The sequence below is a fragment of the Platalea leucorodia genome (genome assembly GCF_965183815.1).
Source record: "Platalea leucorodia genome assembly, chromosome: 9".
Lineage (NCBI taxonomy): Eukaryota > Metazoa > Chordata > Aves > Pelecaniformes > Threskiornithidae > Platalea > Platalea leucorodia.
The window spans coordinates 28869166-28891253 of NC_138831.1; the positions used below are offsets into that span (position 1 = coordinate 28869166).

Below are 22088 nucleotides of genomic sequence, written 5' to 3' on the forward strand. Positions count from 1 at the left end.
CCCCTCCCCTGAGCGCAGGACCCCCCCCCGAGCCCTGCCCGAAGCCCCAGCGGGAGCCCCCCCCCCCAGCACCGCCCCCCTCAGCCCAGGCAGCAGCGCGGCAGGCCGGCGGGTGCTTCAGCTTCTCTTTATTGATGGAGCTGTGCTCTGCCCCCCGCCGGAGCGCGGGGCGAGGGAGAAGGCTCTGGGTTTGGGGGGAAAACACAACTAACACGAGACGAGGCTGCGAGGGGAGCACGGGACACCCTTCGCTCGGAGGTGGCAAACACCCTTCTTCTGCCCCCACCCCTGAAAAACAACAGCTTTAGGGGGCTGGGTTCACCTTGGATTTGGTCTGTGGGCGGGTTGTGGCCGGGGAAGAGTTTTCTGCTGGGGGTGAGTAGCAGCTTGCCTCGAGCGAGGAGGGGTACAGGGGAACCGCTGACCACACGTCACCTCTCCCCTTCCCCGTCACCCCAAACCAGGGGCAGGGAGAGGGATATGTCACACCCTGAGGACAGGCACTAGGCTACGAGGGGGCCCAGCAGCACACAGGAACCTCTGACGCTGACTGACATACCTCACTCCAGGGAGAGGTTTTTAAAAAAAGCTAAACACTTCAAGTATATATATTTTTTTTTTTTTTTAGTGATTTAAGGTCTCTTCCCCCTGCTGCTGCTGCACTGGGTGGTGTTTAGCAACCTACATCCACTCTAGGGACAAGGAGAACATCGCAAGCGATGGCTGGTCTAACGCGAGGGGAGAGGGGAGCGGAGGGGAAAGGGGAAGGAAGGAAGGTGGTTGCTGGTTGGAGTCAGTCGTTCAGGGAACCGGCACCACGCGCATGGTGTTGGTGTAGCCTGAGCCGGGGCGCCAGCCAGTCAGTACGATGACCAGGTCACCACTCTTGAAGAACCCACGCGCTTTGCCTAGGAGAAAAGAAGAGAGGGAGGTGTCAAGAGTTCGGCTCCCATAAGCTTGCTGCAGGGGAACGTGGCTTGTCACCCACTCCCCACACATGGTATCAAGACCCCCATCTTCCTGCTGCCCACCTATCTCAGACCCTTCGCCTCTGCTTTGGGCTCCTCTGCGACACAGAGCTTGAAATTCAACAGCATGGGCTTTGGAGAGGGGCTGGAGAAAGGAGTCACCCTGCTCCGGGCTTCTCTTGTCCCTCAGGAGCAATCAGCATCACAGTTCAAGCACTTATCACATTGAAACCAACCTGGTTTTCTGCTGGAACCTATTTTAAGGCAGCTGTGACAAACCCGCTGTCCCATTTCCCCATCGGATGCAGCCGTGGTTATGCAATTGCCGTCCCCCGTTTCCCAATCGGATATCGTTACCACACAGCCAGCCAGTTCCTCTCCCTGTGTCACCAGTCCCCATCGGTAACCCCAAAAGCACCATCTGAAGCACTCAGGACCACCATGTCCCACCAGACCACTCCCCAGCTGAGGCTGGAGGGGTGTCACTCACCAACATTCATGCCCAGATTCACGCGGAGGTCCACGTCCTCCGCCCATGCATCATGGGCTGGTTCTTTGCACAGGACGGGGAAGATGCCCCGGTAGAGGTGGGCCTGGCGCGCCGTCTGGTCATTACGGGTCACGGCAATGATGGGAGCCCGCGGGCGGTACCGCGACACCAGGTGTGCTGACCTAGAAGGAAACCAGACGAGAGGTGAAGCACCGCATTACAGGCACAGCCACCCAAGCGTGAGCTTGGGGAAGCTTGCGTACAGCCAAAGGGACACCTCTGCTCACAGCACAAGCAGCGGTGAGGTTTGCCTGTCACCCTGGAGGGCTCCACAAAACCCCTGGAGGGACACAGAGTGTAACCACAGGAGATGCTGGCAAGAGCCAAGCTCACCAATGAGCTTGATGCTCTGCTGAATTCTCAGTTGGGCAACTGGGCAGACCACCACCAAAGGCCGTCCTTGGCAACAGTCCCTACTCCAGCCTTGTGGTGAAAATCACCTCGCCTCCGAGTTTAGGAAGTGCCATCTGCGTGTTTTGGTCCCAAAAACAAGCCTTTATTTGTCTCTGTTGCTACGTTAAGGTGGCAAGCTGCCATTTATTCTGGCCTCTGCAAGCAGCCCTTGGCATTTCAATGGGGGTCCCTTCAAGTTCCCTCCATTTTGAGGAGCTCCCAGTTTACGGGATGGCAACAGCCCACGCCAGCAGCGCTACCCAAAGCTTGCCAAGGAGGAAGCCATTTGCCTCCCAGCCACGGTCACCTGCTGAAGCCAGCAAAGAGGCTGGTTCCTCTGCACAGAGCTCTGCTCCTGCGCCCAACAGGAAGTAAATGCAACTGAGGCCAAAATTTATACCGGGAAGTTGGGCATGGAATCCTTAAAATGCCTTAACGTAACAAGGAGCACAGGCTGGGTGGACACTACAGCTTCCCCCTCCCTGGGCACTGCTTACAGAGCGCATCTGCAAATAAATGGAGATTAAAACTGCAAGGCCATGACATTCACAGCTCCATGAGGATGCCAGTATCTCCACTAACTTTTGCAGCCTTCTTTAGCGGAGCTAAGCTCAGCAATACTCAAAGATTGCTGCCTGAAGTAGGCAGTAGCAGCCTGCTTGAAGCGCCCAAACACACGTGCCAGCTCTCAGACAATCTTTCCCACGCTGCCCAAGAAGCCTCCTGGTAGCTCTAGGAGACCCAGGTACTCGAAGGCTGTAACAGAATCCCCAGCTAAAAATATTCAAATATCAGAGTTCAAATCCCTTTAAAAAGGTCAAGTGTAAGACTGGAACCTTTTACAAAGAAACATTAGAAGCACGAGGGTATCCAGAAACTCAGTGCTTATAGTCACTCCTCATCTCTGCAGAAAGTGGCTGCTTCAAATCATTTTAAGCTGTAAATTTGGGTGAAGGATTCACTGATGGTCCAGTTCTTCAGGTAGACCATGCCCAACGCACATAATCACAGCTCTGCTGCTGCACTATTTCTTTGGTCCAAATCCAGTGCAAGAAATTCAGATTCTCTTCCAGAAAGCAGTCTGAGACTTACAGTTGGACGTGCTTTGATGGCAGGCAGCCTAGTTCCTCTAGATGGAAAACGTGATCAGGAAGGCTTCAGCTTCCTCTCCACAACTGGAAGAGTGAGTCTCTACTCAGTGGTTGTCACTGTCACTGGACAGAAATCCCAAACTATATCGTTCCAGCGTGTCTGCATTGCTGTCTCTCACCTGCAGCCAAGGCACTGAGCTCACCTGAGAGTGTAGGCAGCACTTGGCTGCTGGGTGCCTGCCAGATGCCTGCCTGTTCAGTGAGATTACTCACCGGCAGGCATAAGGAAGCCTGTAAGAGGAAATTTCCAACGCTTTCAGTTTCCCTGCCTAACAATTCTACGCTAAGTAGTCCCTCTTCACCCCTCGGGCTTAGGCAAGTAGGGCTGATGCCCAAAAGGTTCAGCAAGGGACCTATAGTTTGGATGCTACTATGAAAAGCCAAGGCGAACTTCTGCCTTACTGTTAAATCGAGGATTTCTTGCCAAGAAGTTTGAATCGAAGCTGCAACACTTATTTTCCCTCGACTCTTCCAGCCAGCACTGCTGGCAGAGATGCCATTCGCAACAGTGAGGGGGAGGCAGGGCTCGGTGCTGATGCCACGCTGGCAGAGGCAGGCTGAGGAACTCAGACGTTACATATGTGCAGATGTTTGAGATCTCTGCTCATCTCCTGAGGAACCGGCACTGCAGGCAGGCGGCCTGTGCTCTCAGTCGCTGCCAAAACCTGGGCTTCACAGTTACAGCTCTAGTCCTTCAAAGCCATCTTTTTGCGAGTCTCCTTCCCCCACCCCATCATGAAGTGGGCTTGACCTGAGGGAACCTGTCACCTCCTACCTTCCAGACTTGGTGAGGACAATAATGGCCCCGCTGCAGCACTTGAAGGACGCTTCCACAGCGCCAACAGCAGCAGCCTCCGTGGGATCACAGTTCAGGGAAGTCAGGCGACGCAGTTCCTCAAACAACTGCCTGTGAAAGATGGCGGCTTCGGCCTCCCGGGCAATCTATAAGAGCAACATGCGTTCGGGAAGACAACACTCACATCATTCGCTCGGGGCGGCACAGGGTAAGGCGAGGTGCTCTATCAGCAAGGTGTCACACAAATACCGTCAGCTTTTGACATTAAGAGTTACCAATTAGCAAGCCCAGATTTAGTTCAGCATGCTGGGGTGATGGCTGCAACAATCAGCCACCCAAACAGCACAGCCTTCTAGAGGAACCATTCGATTCTCAAGGTTTCTCTTCTGAATTGGTGGCACCTACTGAGTCACCTCGCCCTGCTGAGCCCACACTCGGGTGACATTCATGCCAACTGCCAGGCACTCTCGCTCTGCTCCTGCCTACCTGGAGTCCCTCCCTGCCACAGAGATGAACTCAACTCAGACTGCAGCGGTTATGCAAGGCTGATACCACAGCAGAAAGCTGCTTGCTAAATATTTGCAGTGTTAGAACGGAGCGTGTTTTTACTCATGGAAACAACTGGCACCAAGCCCCTCTCTGAGCCCTACCTGCCGGACTCGGTCAGAACTATCAGGGCTGCAGCTAAGCATTTAAAAGAGGCCTCCACTGCGCCTACTGCCATGGCATCGGCAGGGTCCCTGTTGTTAACATTGAGGCGGAAAATTTCTTCGAACAGCTGACGATGAAACATTGCGGCCTCAGCCTCACGAGCGATCTGCAGGCCCAAGTAAGAGGGAAGGAGGAGAAAAAGAGGAAAGAAAAGAAGGAAAGATACACCAGAGTAACATGAGATCATGTTAATTTGCTTAATTGTCATAGTAATGCATGCACAAGGATATTAAAGGTCAGGCTGTGAAACTCTTTTTGGCTCTCAAGTTAGGAGTTTGCTGAACGCAACCCAGTCTAACATGCCACAGCCACACTGGCTGGTCCACCACGCCATTTAACTGGCAGGCCCTGGTCACTGGGCAGGCATTTCAAAGGTGGCATTCTTGCTATATTTTGGAGTCCTTTCAGAGCACGCAAACACAGATTGTTTTTCAAGGACCAGAGCTCAGAGGCAGACCGTGCTTTGTTGCAGCTGCTTATTACTTCCTTGAGAGACTCTCATGCCATCTACCAGCCTGCTGATGGTCCTGCCTGCAACTCCTCAAGAGGAAATCTCTGTAGCTCCATGTCCCCCCTTCACACTCTCAGCACTGCTGGAACAGTCTTCATGGAGCCAACGTGCAAGCAGTGCACTTTCAACACCACCCCTGAAGTTGGGAAACTTTCTCTCTCTACTTCATTAGGTTTAGTTTAACTTGAGAGCCAATGAAGTTTCACCTCCAAATGCTTTACCAACTTCCCTTTCAGTAATAGAGAAATAAATAGGAACAAGTCTTCCTTATAGGGTTGTCACAACATGTATGCTGGGGTGTTTGTACAGTGCCAGACTTGGACAGACAAGAGGTACAGAGGCACAACTAAGAGTTTTCTGTTCAGGGTAAGCATTTGCAACAAGTTCAGTAATCTATTCATCCCAGTATGCTGGGAATCACTCACATTTAAAGACAATTCTCATCTCAGTAGGCTGCATTAGCCCCTGACAACCCAATAAAGAAGGCTTGCAGAGACTAGAAAAGCATGCAAAGGTTGATCATCTTTCCAAGGACAACTTCATCCAGTAACTCCAGAAAGTGAGCAGCCGCTACACAAAGCGTGACGAGCTGATGTTTAAGCAGAGACTGAAGTGCCATTATAGTGAAAGCTTTGTAGTTTGACCCCTTCCAAAAGAATTTTGCTACTCTAGTGTTAATGAATGTGATGCTAGGAATTATCCCTCTTCCACAGATATCAATTTAAGCCAAAGTAGTTAAGCATCTTATGTCTAAAAATACCAGGACACATGTGACAGGCAGGAACAGCAGTCCAGTGCCAACTCTGGTCCTAAAGCAGTCAGTTTTGTTACTACTGGCTTTACATTTGCCGTTACATAAAATGGGAGTATTCGCCTCAAAATACTTACTCCAAATGCAAGAGCTGGTAGCCAGGCAGTTTATCTTCAGCTCCTGGTCCAAAGGCAGGCAGCTCTGCATAACACGCAGAGTGAACCCGAGTTTAGAGGGAAACCTGCATTCCCCAATTGTAAAAGAATATGTGTATACAACATATCTGCTTTGATAGTGGCTGCAGAAGGGCACAGCAATTCTTAACTCCATGTCACAGCTGCGTTTACTCATACAGAAATGGCTAGAGGGTTTCCAGTTGGTAGGCAGGTGGAGATACCAGGGTGGAGGTGGGAGAAAGGAAAACAGAGCAGCTATTTAAACCTTGGTCCTGTCAGACAGCATGGCCAGGGTGGCATCTGAAGACAAGTGTGGATCATGGACTGGAATTGGAAGGAAGCCCAATCCCACAAGCAGGAAACGGCCTGCCCAATATTTGGAAGCTTGCTACTAAACTCAAAGCACATGGCATTTTTGTCACGGAGATGCCAGCTACTGAAGAGCAAGCTCATTTCTATGAGGCTGGCTAGAAAGGGATTGCTAAGTGAAACCACTGCAGAGTCCCAGCAAATCTGCTGGGACAGGTTGAGGACAGGCAGGTCAAGTCTTTTAGAGAGGTGCAAGGCTACTATATGGCACAGACTCCGATCATTCTCAGCATCACAGCCCACGTTTGCTGTTTGCACCTCACTACAGAGGAAGCTTTATTTGGAATAATCCTGTAGCAGCACTGGATAAACAAATACATAAACCTAAATTGATACCAATTTCAGGCCAGGGAACACATACAGGAGCCGCTCTTTACCAGAAGTAAGGTGCTCTCTCCCTGCTATGACCACTTGGCCACTTCAGATGGAAATATTCATCTGCTCTGGCCATGCTGCAGATTTTCAGACCGTGGTTATTCAGGGTTATTGCTGGGCAGGGTTTCTCTTGACTAACACCATGTGAATTAGCTCAGATGAAAGATCCTGACTGTAGGGGGACATGCTCCTACCATGACAGAGTTGGCACCTTGCTGCCTGTGCCATGTTATATTAAACGAAGTGAATCTGTATTTGCTCCTCTGCACAGAGGGTTAAAACCTTCAGTATTTCTGCAGGGGCCTGGCAGAGTGAACACCACTATTCCCAGGTCTGCAGGAAGAGGGAAGCATGTGCAACAGATCCTGAGCTCAGGCTACAGGTACAATACAACCTGCCTGAGTCTAAGAATGCCAGAATGGAAAGCCAGGTGTAAGGTTTGCTGCAGCAAGTTTCCCACTCTTGGTAGAAAATCAACTCTTGTGATTTAAGGGGTGAAAACTGAAGAACGTTTTAGGTGCACCATGAGTGTTCAGGCTATAAACCAGCAGTCACTGCCCAGTAATCAAGTCATATTTTGTATTTGCCACGTGCAAAAAACACCACTCCATAGTGACCAGATAAAGGTAAAAGATATTTACATAATGCACTGCAAACAAACACTAGCTGAGTTGATTATATGATCTGAACTGCAAACAAAACTGGTGAGAGTTATCACTGCTGCGATTCACAGCACTTGGTAACTTGGAGATACTTGACATCAGGCTTTTTATCAGCTGAAACGCAAGCTGGGTGAACTCAAAGCAGAGCAGAGGTTTCTGGCAGTTCAGGCATGTAAAAATATGGTGCTGTCAGTACTCATGCAACAAACTCCCCCAACACCAAGCACACCAGGTGCTGAACGCAACAGCACTGTAAATCAGACTCACAAGCCTCCCCCGCCTTCCCCATGGCGGAGTCAGCCGATACCTTCATTATCTAGAGATAAACTGCTCAAGCAGCTCCTTGACCTTGGAGAAGTTTAGGGCATTTAATATGCCAAAACTAATAGGGCATTTGGAGAAACTTATACCAAGGTAACAGCAAAAAACCCTTTACCCTGGCCTAAACAAAAACTGAAGTTTTAGATCTCAGAGCACTGCAGAGTAGTTCTCAGCTCTGCCCAACAATAGTTCAGAGCACACAAAGGGAGGTTTCAGGCCCTCAGGACCATGCTAGGTAAAGAAACACCCACGGCAGGAGTGTGAACAAAAAAATCGCTACTTTGGCCTGCTAGGTGCTGCCATCTAGCACCAGACACACTTAGATCTTCAGGTGCCTGGCTCAGATGGAAGATGCAGGGCAAGAGCGTACTGCTATTTTCACCTGCGGGAGAGGCAGTACTCACAGCGTGCTGCATGCGCACAGCCTCGAGCGGGTAGTCTCCCTTGGCGGTCTCTCCAGAAAGCATGATGCAGTCTGCTCCATCCAGGACGGCATTAGCAACATCGCTGCCCTCGGCCCGGGTCGGGCGAGGTTTCTTGATCATGCTTTCCAGCATCTGGAAGATAACAAATCCAAAGAAATCAAGACACTGCAGAAGCAACTAGCTGCTTTTTCGCTAGTGCACTTCAATATACTTTATAGATAGGGCAGAAGACAGGATGCAGCCTAAGGACTCTGGGACAAGAGTATTCTGACTTTCCAATTTAACTTTTCAGCATAGGGCTTGGCCCAGGGAACTCTGAGCTCTTTAGAGCAGAGTATTGCATTAGACATCTTTACGTAAAGCTCAAATCCAGCCACATGTTCCCAAATTACCATCTAGGGGTATGTTTTTTTTCATCTAGAAATAGGCAAACAGCAAGGTCTGCACCAACTAACGTCATCTTCATACATACAAGATTTCAAATTCTTTATATAATACATACAGGCTAGTAAACTCAGAACAGCTAACACCACCAGTCTCCCAAGCACCCGCTATGAAGAGACCGGGAAACAGGACAGCTTCCCATGAGGTTAGCTCTTCCTATCCCCTTCTCCCAGAAGCTAGTATAATTCCACACACCAAAGCCTGGCCAGCTCTTCTGTCTTCCTCAGGTGCTCAGCTTTCTCCCTGCTGCAGCTCACCACCAGGCAAACATCACTCATTTCCTCAAGAAATGTATTTTGAGGCAGCATTTCAGTTATATTTCAGTAGCAATACAGGAAGAGGAAGGAGCATATGCCACTGTAAATCCAGTAAAACCTTGTCTGATGCCTAGTGTCTAGAGATAGTTTTTGCTTCCACAGCCTGTGCACAGAGCAAGCACAGCCAGGAAACCAGTCCTCCCAGTGCCTGAGGACTATCCGCACATGATCCCTACTGGAACCAGTGAGGCTGAGCATCATCTCTCTCTCCCTCACTAGCAGCTCCCAGAATAATAAGGAGATGGATCTTTTACTCAGTTCCTTCTGATACTGCAGTGTGGGCGCATCTTGTAAGATACCTGGGAAACTTAGCAAGTCTTCTCTGTTAGACACAGATGTGCTGCTACAAGGCAAAGCATAAGCGATTTTTTTCCCAGAATTTGTTTAGTCAGCCCAAAAGGCTCATACTGCATTAAGTTTTGAGGGGTAAAACCTTCAGCAGCTACACAAGAGGTCCTGTAACCTTACTGGGGAAGATCCCAAACATATCTTTAAAGAAGTGCCACAAGACGAGCTATTCAGCTATGAGCAAAACCTCTTTGCTCTTGGCATCTCACTCTCTAGCAAATGCCATCAAGCCATGACAGCTACTGACATTCACACCCTGCCAGACTCCGGCAGTTACAAGCTAGCATTGCGTTTTGAGTACCTGAGTGGCACAGATGATGGGTTTGCCAGCCCTGTTGCAGCGCCCAATCATCATCTTCTGGGCAAGGAAGACTTTTTCAGCAGGGATCTCGATTCCCAGGTCACCACGGGCCACCATAATGCCATCGCTGGCCTCCATGATCTCATCAAACCTGACAGCAAGAGAAGAGATTTGTTACCCAATTTCTTCTGCAAAGCACCCTCCCTTCTGTTCTGTCCTCCCCCTTTGAAAGGGAGCATCACTCTGGAATGCGGTACGCAGCTACGCTGTCAGCACACAGGCTTTCCATGTGCCATTTTGGTATCCTGTAATACCAAGGTAGAAGGAAGAAAAACAAGACCAAGTCACAGCATATATAAAGTACTATATAAAGCTTTCTAAAGCTATACAAAGACAGATCGAGAGGAGAGGGAGTTGATCTATTTTAGCCTGATAGTTTGTCACAGACTTGGTGATTCCCATGCATTAGCTCACTGATTTGCATCCAGAACAGTAAGTTTGCTCAACTTTGAGCTCACACATGCTACAAAAAGTATTACAGCTTTTTCAGGGATGCAGGGAGATCGTGACACTGTCCCCACGAACTCAGGGCGTGTGACAGTTACACAACCCACTGCTCATACCGCACCTACGTCAAGTCTCATGCACATGGTATTAACTTATGGCTTGCCCTACTACCCTGTTACTCAGACCAGTAAGTTTGCTGCTGCTGGCAAGCCAGAGACCAGGAATCCTGACTACAGCGTGAAGGGGCTGTGTTCTGCCATTGATACAGGGTGACAAACCTGAAGTGTCACCTGCACAAAGCTCACCTGCGCACACCCTCATGGTTCTCAATCTTGCTGATGATCTTGATGTTCTTTCCCTTCTCCCCTAGCACCTTTCTGACAGCATGGACATCAGCAGCTTTGCGGATGAAAGAAGCAAACACCATATCCACATTCTGCTCCACACCGAATTTTAGGTCCTGAATGTCCTTTTCAGAGACTGCAGGCAGGTCAACCGCAGCGCCAGGCAGGTTCACTCCCTTCTTGCTGCCAAGCATGCCACCGTTCTCAATCTCCGTCATGACATAGTCCTTGCCTGAAACACATGTGTTCCCACAGTCAGTGTTTACCAGAAAGGTCCCCGTTGCCAGCTCCCACACCACCTCCCTGCCTGAGAACAGCAGGGCCAACAGCGACCACATGTGATAAAAGCGCATCACCGCTCTCTTCAGCACATTTATGTAACAAGCTTGCAATTTACCCATGGGAGCACAACAGACCGGTTTAAAACCACTTCTACGCTGTTCTTGGAGAAGATGCCATTTGCTCCGTGTGGGAGGTTGGGGCTGCCTCCTCAAAAAAACCACCAGGTTGCATTTCTGCACACAGGAGCCCTGGAATACCAAACTGAGCACCACAAAAGCCTCACCTCCATCTCCCTACACACTCTGGGATTAGAGGCAATACCTTGAGGCTAGAGCAGTTTAGGCAGCATTACAAAGGGAGTATTGTGGAACTAACCTTGCCCCTACATTACCAGCCAAAGCTAGTTCTGTCTCTAGCCACAGAACTCAGGGTTTATGCTGTAAAACCAGTTGAATACTGCATTAAAAGTATGAATTGGCCTGGCTAAAATATGAATTGGCTAAAGAGGCTTTGATCATGAGCACTGGCATGTCCCTACCACACATTCACCTTTGAAGAGGGGTTTTAGATGACAGCCTAGTGAAACCCAGCTGAAGTTAGTCTTTGGAAACTTGCTAGTTGAAGTAGAGAAAGTTTTGCTCAGAGTCTCACTACAGCGTTAAGAACCACATACTCCTTTCTTTAATACACAACTGCAAGCAGTTACTGGAGGGAAAGCACAAATACTTTTTGAGGGGGAAAAAACCCAAACAAACAGGCATAGCTGGAATGGTTGTTACACACCTTTCTCCTTAACCAGCAAGGAAATCAGACCGTCATCCACGTAGATTTTGCTGCCAACTTCTACAACCTTGGTGAGATTCTTGTAGTCCACCCACAGCACATTCTCATCGCATTTCTCCATGAAGGCATCATCCAGGGTCACTTTGAGAGATGCACCCTTCTTCAGCTCCACTTCTGCTGTGCCACTCTGCATGCCAAAACATGCATTTCAGCAAAACCAGTAAAAACCAGCACACCACCACCTCCCAGCTTGCAGCAGTTCATCAAAACTTTTGGTAGTTGATTCGTTACCTCATTTCCTAGAGACATTTTTCGTTTAGAAAAGGCCACAGGCATAACATGATATCTAGTTTCACGCTCTGAAAAATGTGGGAGTAAAAAAAAAAAAAAAAAAAAAAGCAACTTACTCCCTTAATGAGTCCAGTTCGGATTTCAGGTCCCTTGGTATCCAGTGCAATAGCCACAGGTCTGTAGGTGATGGGATCAGAGGCAAAGCTCTCTGTAGCTTCTCGCACGTTCTTGATTGTGCCCTCATGATACTGGCAAGGAAAAGGAGATGGAAACATTCAGGACATTTCTACTCCACCACTTATGAAAAAGATCACTACGCACCCCAAACGCTGCCCAAGCTGACAGCTCTGCTCTCACATTATGCTCGATTTCAGTTCTAGCTTGAGAATTTAATTCAGACTGAGCTTCCAGAAAAGCAGGGTGTGAAGATACAAAGGCCTTCCCTACATGAAAGTGGAGTCCAGCTGTTATCTGGCTGTGCCTTCGGTGCCCCCAGTTCTAATCCCAGAAGGACAACTCAAGGAGACAGCCCAAGCACTCAGCTGAAGTGATTTTCCATCAGGACATATACTTGCCATTTGAAGAAGGCCCACTGACCAACAGGCCTTTAGGAAGAATGTTTCCAAAAGCTTTGCTGAACACCTGCCTATTCAACATGGCAGAACATCAGCAGCACTGGCAGCTGGACGATTATGTGCATGGAAAGACGACTGAATGCCAGAAGAATGTCACAGCTATGTGACTGCCACACATGGCTGTTCTCTTCTTCCCTTCAGAGCATGGAAGGAAGGATGCCATTCTCTGCACTGCCAACTCCCCCACAGACTTCCAAGCCTGACCCCTCTTATCAGTTCCACAAGCGAGCAGATTGACAAGCTCTTTTATAACTTAAATTTCCCCTAAGGATAAAGGATTTGCTAAGAGGACATTATCCATTTAAGTATTTACATTTTATTCTGAGCGCCAAAGCAATCGCAGTCAGAAGTTCAAGACTCCAGCACCACGCACCCAGCTTCCAAACTTTCATGTGTGCAACAGCATTTCGCTAACACTGCCAGTTTCAGGACAGACAGTTCTGTGGGGAAATTCCCATCCCAACTACCTCAAACAAGCTTCAGATGACCAGCAGATCAGTTTACTTTACTTGCTTAAACAACATTAAAAGATAACCTCGACTGCAAGTTGTGTAACAGTTGACAGACTTTTGCAGATAAGAAATACCCTTTCTCCTCTGTGTTCCACAGACGGACAATGTTTGACCTGACTCACCTGGAAACACCCGGCTTCCCTCATGCCGCTCATCCGCCTTGACACAAGCCCCACACACAAACTTCAGTATTGCAGGGACAATAATCCAGCACCAGGAAGGTGGGGCTGGAAAAAGCTGTGCTAAAGTTCGTGTGCATGCCCTTGGCCAGAGAAACACCAAAACTGCTAATTCTTTAGAGCAGGAAAACTTACTTGGTTTACTGATCGAGTGTGCAAGTTCAGACTGAGAAGGCCCCGACCCTTCCATGCACTGCAGCCTAAACGGATGCAGGACAGAAAACTTGCCTGAACAGTGCTATTATATTTATCTGGTCCCAGTCACCTAGGATTTTTCCTTTTTAGTTTGATACTGATGACTAACTGGCTCCTAGGGAGCCTGACTTCCTGAAGAGTTACGTATGCAGAACAGGAATGCAGGCAGAGCTGGAAGTGAAAGCAATTTTTTTTCCTATATAAAAGGGTTGCAGCCAGGTGCTACAGCACCTCTGTTAAAAGTTGAAGCCCTGTTGAATGCTTTAGGGTGGACACAAGAACCAAAGCACTTGTGACAGATGAAAACTCTTTGGGGCTTCACTGGAAGTTGGAGTGTTTTGGAGTAACCAGGAGGGGACTTAAGATCGGCTACGGCTGACAGTCAAACTCAGCAGATGACAGCAAGACCAGACGCTGCTGTAATCTAACCTCATTTGTACGAGATGTGCAATTAGACTTCACTCAAAGCAGAAAGCCACAGTCCCTGTCCTCAGCTAACAAGTACGCAAAACACAGCAGTAGCTCACTTGGGCAGCAACGCTGTGAAAATTCCCAGTTTCAGTCTGGCCACCAACTCCCTGCTGAGCCACCCAGGTGCAGGATTGGACTACTGAGAGGCAGTTATTCCACGCTACCCTTTCAGGCAGATTTTGCTAACTGCAGCCTATGCATCGACACTACCCCTGGGTGTTTAGTCAAGGTCTGACAGTCATCCACAGTTAAGTATCAGACCTTTCGATTTTGACAGTGCCCTGTGGCCTTTAAAGGCCACGAGGGTGAGAGGCCAAGCTGTTACGCAGCACGAGGCTCACGGTTCAGTAAGTAAAGCCACCTACAGCTGCTACTGGCTACCGTCTGACATTTTGAAAGCTGGAGGGCAGCCAGGGTAAAAAAAAACTCAGTGGGAAGGCTCAAGGTGGCATTCTAGGCAACCTGGAATGGGATCTTTGGCTCCTCCAGTATCGCTGAGGATCTCATCTATTTATATCAATAAGGGCTTGTTTGCCACGAACAGTGTTGATTTCTTTTGACCTTATTCTTATAAGCTCACCGCACCACCTCCTAAGTATCGTGGTGCTAACCTCATGACTGCCAGCAACACAACCGGAGCAGCTGGTTAGCCAAGCAAACCCAGGAGTTCAATTTTTTTCAACCAGGCACAGTAATTACTTCAAATCACTAACAGTTTCCTTTTCAAACAAGGTTATTCATTGATTGCTTGCTGGCAAACCCCCCAGCAACAAAATAAGAAATGAGACAAGCAACCAATAGTTGGATACTCCTGCAGAGGTACACAGCAAAACAGGGACAAATGTTCTTGGCTTCTGCTATTAACTGAGAAGCAGCAGCTTTGTACACCCAACGGCAGGACACAGGGAAGAACTGAAGGATTTCATGGCAAGCAGTTGGCACACAAGTGTCAGTTACCTGGCTCCTTGGTACAGAGAAGGGTGTGGAACCAACTTGAACTGCTTTCAGAATGGCTCAGAAAGAGCACTTACATGTTATCAGCAATTACACAGGCTCAATACGTACAACCAGCATGCTTTCCCCAAAAGCAGAGCTAAGTTTCGCCTTCCCACACCAAGGCTGGTCTGGACTAAGCTGGATTTCCCTCTTCCATGAGGGACAGGGTCAGCAGACACACACACGGCCTGGCCACGGCTGTATCAGCTCAGACCCCACCCTTACCTCGTGGGTGCCGTGAGAGAAGTTGAGGCGGGCAACATTCATTCCAGATTTAATCATTTCCTTCAGCTTCTCCACCGAGCGGGAGGCTGGGCCTAGGAGGAAGAAACAGTTTGAATATTAACTTTGTAAAAATAATGAGATAACCCACACACACCAGACTGTTTCATGTGGAAGAGAAAAGGTACAATGGATACAGACTTGCTCAGCACTGAAGCAGTCCATCTCCACCATAGCAGATTGTTTTAACTTGCCTTGAGGACCGCAGCAGAACCTAAGCAGTTCTGATCTACCTGGCTACCAGATTCACTCCTAGCAATAACATGGGTTAGGCAGACATGGGAAAGTCATGTTCTTTCGACACACAAGTTCAGCCCTGGCAACGGATGAAAGCTGAAGCCTTCCCACAATTTCCTAACAAGTTTCACCAACACAGGAGTTCACAGCTGCAATTCTCCCCTATTTAGAAATTGCTTACCGATGGTGCAGATGATGCCAGTGTTTCTCGCAATGGTTGGCTCCGAGTCGATGTCCAAGCGGCACATGTGCTCCAGGAAGGTGTCCGCCATGGCAGCGTGCAGCTGCTGGGTCTGGATGAAAGCGGTCCCTGCATCATGGTGCTTCGACATCGTCGCTGGAATCCTGTGTCTAGAAGAGAAGAAGGTGGTGCCAGGTTTAGGAATCACCCAGACTTCCTCATCCAGCAGAGACACCAACACACCTACATGATGAATATGGAGGTAACAAGAAAGCTGCTACCAAGTCAAACTATCTTTATGTTCCTACTTGAGAGTCTTAGATACAGGCAAGACACACTTCTATTTCCATGTCATCCCCCACATACACCACCCAAAGCTCACCTGCCTTCTACGCAGATGTTCCCTTCATAGCTTCTCTTCATTGCCAGTCTTCCCTTGGAGCTACACAACGCAACAAAATTCAAGCACTTGAGTGCGCAGGCAGAGAGTCTGCCTCCTCCCTCCCAGCTCTCAAGTCATTTTTCCTACAGGCCTCGACTGCATTTCCCATTGCAACCGGGGACCCGGGCAGCTCAGCGCTAGCGTGACTGCAGATACGCTCTTAGGTGGGCAGTCTTCTGCTGAGAAGCACCTAATCACGGCAAAGTCTGCCTAAGCTTAAAACCCATCCTTTAAGCCTGTACAAGCAAGTAGACTTGAGTTGATTAAACACAACACCTTGGCAGAGAACATGTAAAAGAGTGAAGACTTCTTTAATACGCTCAAGGTCCCTCTTAAAACTGAAGATGCTGTGGGTCTCCCCCGGTCCCTGCACTCCCCCTCACCCAGGGCAGCAGAAAACCATCACAAGGTTTAAAACTGGTTATTTCTTTCAAAGTTTGGATTAAAAAAAACCTCTCTGAACTCAGGCTGCTTGCCTCTACAGGACTAGAGCATCCCCACAACAGCAGGAACAGTCCGCAATCCCAAGCGGAAGCTGAACTGAAGCTTAACTGTCCACTGGGATGGGAGGACTCTCATTTCCCAGCAGCACTGGTGCCCCTGGGCATTTCTAATTGTGCATCTCAGGCCACACTGAAATAATTTTGTTCTCAAGTAGCAGTGGCAGCTAAAAGCTGTTTGTCCTCTTCGACCTGCCCAGGCTAGATTGCCGGCGTTCAAAAAGCCTCCGGTAAGAGAGTGATGTAAGGCGGTGGCTACTGGCATGGGCAGACCACTAGTTGTGACTTCGAACAGTGGTTTGACTTCAAACTTCATCCCCTGGGGACGCAGAAGATATTCAAAGCAGGCTGCTCTTTCAGCATAAGCTGCCTTCACCTATACAATATGCCTTTAGCATGGTGCTCATAGAAACATGGGCTGCTGCTCAGCTAAAGGCAGGGATAGAGCAGGGGTTTTGTTCTGCCTGCCTGAAGCAGACAAAAAAAAATGCCCAGTAAATCACAAAATGGTGTTAGCTGCATACACCAGCCAGCTCAGTGTATTCAGCTTTGAAACAGAGGCACTAATAAACCCAAAAGCTTTGTCAAAGCTAGTGGGGCTGACCAGAATGAAGCCATGCCTCTCAGGAACAGGCAGGGAGATCCCCTGCCAGCCTGCCATGTGCCTGCCTGGTGCTGTAGAGGCTCGGTGACGCTCCTCCCCTCCGCCGCTTCTGCTCCGCAGACCTTCCCCACGTACGTGCAGATCCTCTCGCAGGCAGCCCTGACTCACCATTGCCTCGCTCCCATGCGGCACAAAGGAATCAGGCCAGCGAAAACCATAATTTGTCCTGGCAAAGTCTCCTTTCCCTCAGCCCTGCCAGAAGCTGCTAATTCACCAGAGTCAGTACAAGAAGGTCTGCCCACATAAAAAGCCCGACAAAGTCCCATTATTATAGGAAAACCCACTGGTCAGCCCGAAACATTGTGTTTTAGTCCTCTAACACTTGCTGCCGCATCCTGCGACACCTGCGGAGCAGTGCCGGCTTCTCTAGATGCCAAAAAAAAATAAGCCTTTGCTGGGAAATCGCCTCCACACAAACATGGGCGAGTGGGTCTGCACAGCTTCTGGGAACAAGAGAAATACGAAACAAGGGGATTCAGAGACGGAAACTGCATCCAGAGCATGACTTGGAAGTTTTCAAAAATAGGCAGGCGAGTTCTCCCTATCTCATGCAAATCCCCCACCCATTGAAGTAATTTGCAAATATAATTTTAAACCCCCTAAAGTCTTTATAAATATATAGAGAAAGGAAAGTGAAGTTCCCAGTCAGAATCCCCTTCACAAGATTTTCCAGCAGTTCAGTGAGCTCAGTAAAGTTAATCAGAGACACTGTGACCTTGTCCAGGGACGAGAGCAAAAACGCAGCAGCCAAAAAGTATCCCAAATACCCATCTGCCCGCAGCACCGTGTCCCGCTACCAACAAGCTTCACTTTTTAATACTTCCTCCTGCCTTCCATTACCATGTATTTACAAAGCATCAACTGAATTCTACTGGAAGGACCAGTCTTGTAAATATAACAGGAATGTCTGGCATTTCCCACTAGTCCAGAGTTGTTTTTTTGGAAATCAAACAGAGGAGCAAGGACTTCAAGGACACCGAAAGACACAGAGCACTCAGTCTGGGCTGAGTGAGGAAGGGGGGTAAGCAATACCCTACAAACCCTGAATATTTCCAGCACTGAATAAATCCGAATTTCTTCCTCAAGGAATAACGATTAAATCCCCAAGTTTATTACTTGGGCTGCCTGTGCTTCAGGCAGGGCGTCCCAAAGATTTCTGGTATCTCCCCGGCTCTTGAATATTCTAGAAAGAGCCGTTTAAGGTCAGGACAACCGGTTTTGCAGTAGTGATGTGACTAACTCCAGCCAGCTCATCCTGCGGTCGGCTGGGAGAAACCCTAAATCCATGGCAACTCTGGATCTGCCCTCGGGGACGGAGAAAGGAGAGGCAGCAGCAATCCCCACCCCAGCAATCCCCACCCTGGGCCAGGCCTTTGCCGTTATTGGTGACAAAGGGAAGTGGAAGCTGCAGCGGCAAGGCCTCAGGGACTGTCCCCAGGCAGGACCGGCATTAACCATCTCCATGCCAGACAAAAATGTTTTACTGCCTGTAAAAGTTGCAGGCAGGCAGCGGGGAGGCTCATGGCGGGTGACGATTTGGGTTTTATTGGTCAACCTCGCTTACACAACCTCACTGACGCTGCAGAACATGGCTGCTCACGCCCTGTGTCCCTGGCCAGAGGCAGAAATGGTTTGAGTTAGCACTTGTATTTGAGAAGGGCAGGGTTATGAAACCGGGCAGGCCTTCAGATTCCCAAAAAAAGCCTAGAAAAACATCAGCTTTCTTCATTCTGAGGCACTCAAAACAAAAAATCCAGCTCTGTGCCAAAGCAGGCTTTTAATACAGCCCCTCTTCCAGAGAGGGAGCGTAACACGTTCTTCCCTCGGTTGCTGCTGCAGGAGGTGGCAGCGTGCTGTTACGTAAGTACAAGATGGCCACCCCAAAATGCCATCTCTTTCCTGCAACGCTGGACCAGACCCAGAAGCCACCACCTGCTCCCGGCTGGCATACGCTCTCCCCAGCAGCAAGCCGCAGCTCTGCAACGGAGATGCCTGTCTGGCTTTTCAGCAAACAAGTTACGGGGGCCAGGAACGTCAGGCCAGCCTGCACGGTGCTGGGCAGCATCAGCACTTTTCCTGCATGCAGACGGATTAGCCGTCAGAGCCACATATGACTTAGCTGAGCCTGCCCTCCCTGCAGGGCAAAGGCATACAGAACGTTTAACAAAAAAATTAAGCGAATTGAGATGACGAGCATCAGATGTTTGTCGACGAGAAAGACTTATCTCGAGGGTATTTGTAGTGCAGGCACACCTACAGCATGTGCAGCGTGTTGCTTGGACACAGGACAAAGAGCCTTTCAGCCTGGCCCCACACCAGCAGAAACCATCTAGCTGCCTTCAACGAAACTGTAAAAATCTTTTTTGCATTACAAAATAAAAGTTTTTTGGTTTTTTTTTTTAAATGTAAATATACCTCCAGGTGGAAGTATAGATCCCTCTGCTGCATCCCCAGCTCCAGGATGGAGAGTTGCTGCGCACCCAGCTGCGGGCGGCAGCGACAAGGTACTGCAGCCCCATTCCCCTACGTGCCATCCATCACCACACGCTGCAGGGGCCCCGGCACCGCCTTCCCCCAGGGAGAACAAGGGCCGAACAGTGGCCTCCGGCCGGGCGGCAGATAAAGGACCAGCACGTGGTCCGGCCAGCCTGGGAAACGTTTTGTTTGTATTAAATTAAATTATCAGTTCGGCATGTGGAAAGGGAATTAACGCTGGCATTGGATCACTCCAGCTAACCCCAATAAATCAAGGTTTTTGTAAAATTTACTGCTTTGGGCAGGTAGTGAAGAAAAACGCGGGCTGCTGGAGCAACGGGCTCACAGACAGCAGCGCCAGGGCCCCGGCGAGCTCGTCACCCAGCGACAGCGAAGTTTCTCGGCAGGGTTTCAGAGGAGGGTTCCCGCCGCAAGCACGTGGCTCGCAGCAGAGCTTCCTGCCCGGGCAGAGCAGGCCTTCGTTCCTCTGGCCACGGTTTGGAAGTGAGCTGGCATCTGCATCACCCATCAGGCCACCAAACTTTAACTCCTCTAAATTAGCCTTAATTCTGCTTTATAAATGGGATGTCGGGCATAAAATTATGTGCTTAGGACTGCATTTTTTTTTTTAATTAAGCACTCCTGGTTGCACAACAAGCTCTCGAGTTTCCCTGGAGGTATCTGGGTAACCAAAAAAACTCTTTGTCATCCAATCTTTTGGCTAAGGCAAGTCACGATTAGCGACAGCCCTTCACAGGAGCAAGCGGTAGCCAGAAAGTTAAGACATTAACATCACAAAAACCTCCGCGAAACACTGATTCGTTAACCTGGGCCTCGCCGATAACGAGTCGCCTTATCAGAACAAAGCAGGTTTTTAGAGCTTGCCGTCTACTTTTATTAATCTGAGGAGACAGTCGGGAGGTTGCCATTGTCCGCCGACGAAAGCACTATTCATGCCCAGCTAGCCCTGCAAAGAGGGTTTAAACACGGTGCAAAGGTTTTCACAGTTCAGGAGGCTGTCCGAATCACTCGGACGTGTTCAGGCAGGCAGAATTTGGGGGGGGAGATGGAGAAGGGGCCCCTCTCTTCCGCGGAGGTGGGGAAGAAAGAGGCTGCAGCATCGCTGCCGAGTTCAGTCAGCCGTACGCTGATTGCAGCTCATGCCCTTCAGAGCATCGCCGCGGCTCCTACGCCAACGCAAGCGGGCGGGGAGGGCTGAGGGGGGCCCGGCAAAGCCCTTCTCTCCGTCTCCATCTGCCTCCCAGCAGACTCCGCTCCAGCCCCAGCCATCAGGAAACCGGGCCCGGACGTTGCAATCCGGGCCCGGCCCTCCGTTCTACCCCACGGCTGCGGGGCGCGGGCTGTACCCCCCCGTGCTTCGCCTCAGGGACCGACCCCCCCTCCCCGTTCCCGCCGGCGGAGCGGCGCTGGGCGGGACGGCGCCGCGCCACGTGCTCGGCCCCGCGAGCCCCCCGCACGCGCCCACCCCCACCTTCCCAGGGGGCACCGCGGCCGCGCCCCCCCTCACCCGCCGCCGGAGGGAGACCCTCGCCCGACGGCGGGAGCGGGGATGGCGGCGGCGGGCACCGCTGCTGGCTCGCCGCCGCCCGCTGGCCCTCAGGCCGCCGTTACCTGCCGCCGCCCTGCCTCGCCCCGCGCCCGTCCTCTCCGAGAGCCGCCGCTCCTCTGGGCGCCGCCCCGCCGCCCCGCCAAGGTGATCCCGGCCGGCCGCCGCACCGCCTCCCTCCGCCTCCCCCCCGCGGATCCCTCCGCCGCCCGCCCCTCGGGGGAGGGGGGAGTGGGAGGAGGCGGGGCGCCGGGACTCCTTTCTCCGGCGGACGCACAAGGCGCGGAGACAAGCGCCGCGAAGCCGCACGCGCCCAGCCGGCCAATGAGGCGGCGGCGCACCCGCCGCGCACGCAGCCCGAGAGTGGCCGCCGCCTTAAAGGGGCCGCGCCCTGCCCCGCCGCTCTTAAAGGCGCCGCGTCCGTCGCGCCTCCCCCCCCCCCCCCCCCCCCCCCGAACCCCCCCAGCGGCTCCGACCGCTCCGGGGTGCTGGTGGGCCCCAAGGGCTGGGGTCGGGGCCTGTCTCTGCGGGACGGGCAGCGGCACTGGGTGTTTTAGGGTGGTGGTGGAGGGTCCTGAGCCTCTCATTGACCCCCCGGGGTGCTGGGGACCCTGGGGACCTTGGGCTGGAGACATTGGGGATCTTCGGCTGGGGACACTGGGCTGGTGACATTGGGGACCCAATGTGGATGCTCTGCACTGGGACCATGGGGACACTGTGCTGGGGACACTCTGCTGGAGATGTTGGGGACCCTCAACTGGGGACCCTGGGGACCTTGTGGTGGGGACATTGGGGACCCCGTGATGGGGACATTGGGGATGCCATCCATGCTGGGACCATGGGGACATTGTGCCAACCAGGTGGGGACCCAACAGGGCCACCTTGTGCCAGGGCCATGGGGGCTCTAGACTGGGGACCCTGTGCTGGGGACTGTGGGGACCCTGTGCTGGGGATCCATGGGGACCCTGGGCTGGGG

The 22088-nt window shown here is 50.9% G+C and overlaps 1 protein-coding gene across 2 annotated transcripts; it reads right to left on the minus strand.

The window, feature by feature from the left end:
• Window positions 1-111: 111 nt before the first annotated feature.
• Window positions 112-21288, minus strand: PKM (pyruvate kinase M1/2). 2 transcript variants are annotated; one of them, XM_082322192.1, is made up of 11 exons: window positions 21178-21288; window positions 15465-15634; window positions 14990-15081; window positions 11893-12024; window positions 11486-11672; window positions 10382-10652; window positions 9570-9720; window positions 8139-8291; window positions 4509-4675; window positions 1459-1640; window positions 112-908 (listed from the first exon to the last, which is right to left on the minus strand). In XM_082322192.1, the coding sequence occupies exons 2-11, from the start codon at window positions 15613-15615 to the stop codon at window positions 802-804; spliced, it is 1593 nt and encodes a 530-aa protein (XP_082178318.1). In that variant the 5' UTR covers window positions 15616-15634; window positions 21178-21288; the 3' UTR covers window positions 112-801. The 2 variants fall into 2 exon arrangements, with proteins under 2 accessions (XP_082178318.1, XP_082178317.1); XM_082322191.1 differs by lacking the exon at window positions 4509-4675 and adding an exon at window positions 3838-4004 and having other exon boundaries at window positions 21178-21273.
• Window positions 21289-22088: the final 800 nt, after the last annotated feature.

Coding starts and splice junctions, on each gene's coding strand:
- PKM (XM_082322192.1), bottom strand. CDS start 15,615: ATGTCGAAGCACCATGATGCAGGGACCGCTTTCATCCAGACCCAGCAG. Junction 8,292..9,569: donor CCATCATCTGTGCCACTCAG/GTACTCAAAACG, acceptor GTTATCTTCCAG/ATGCTGGAAAGCATGATCAA. Junction 4,676..8,138: donor CTGTGCGCATGCAGCACGCT/GTGAGTACTGCC, acceptor TTGGGCCTGCAG/ATCGCTCGTGAGGCTGAGGC.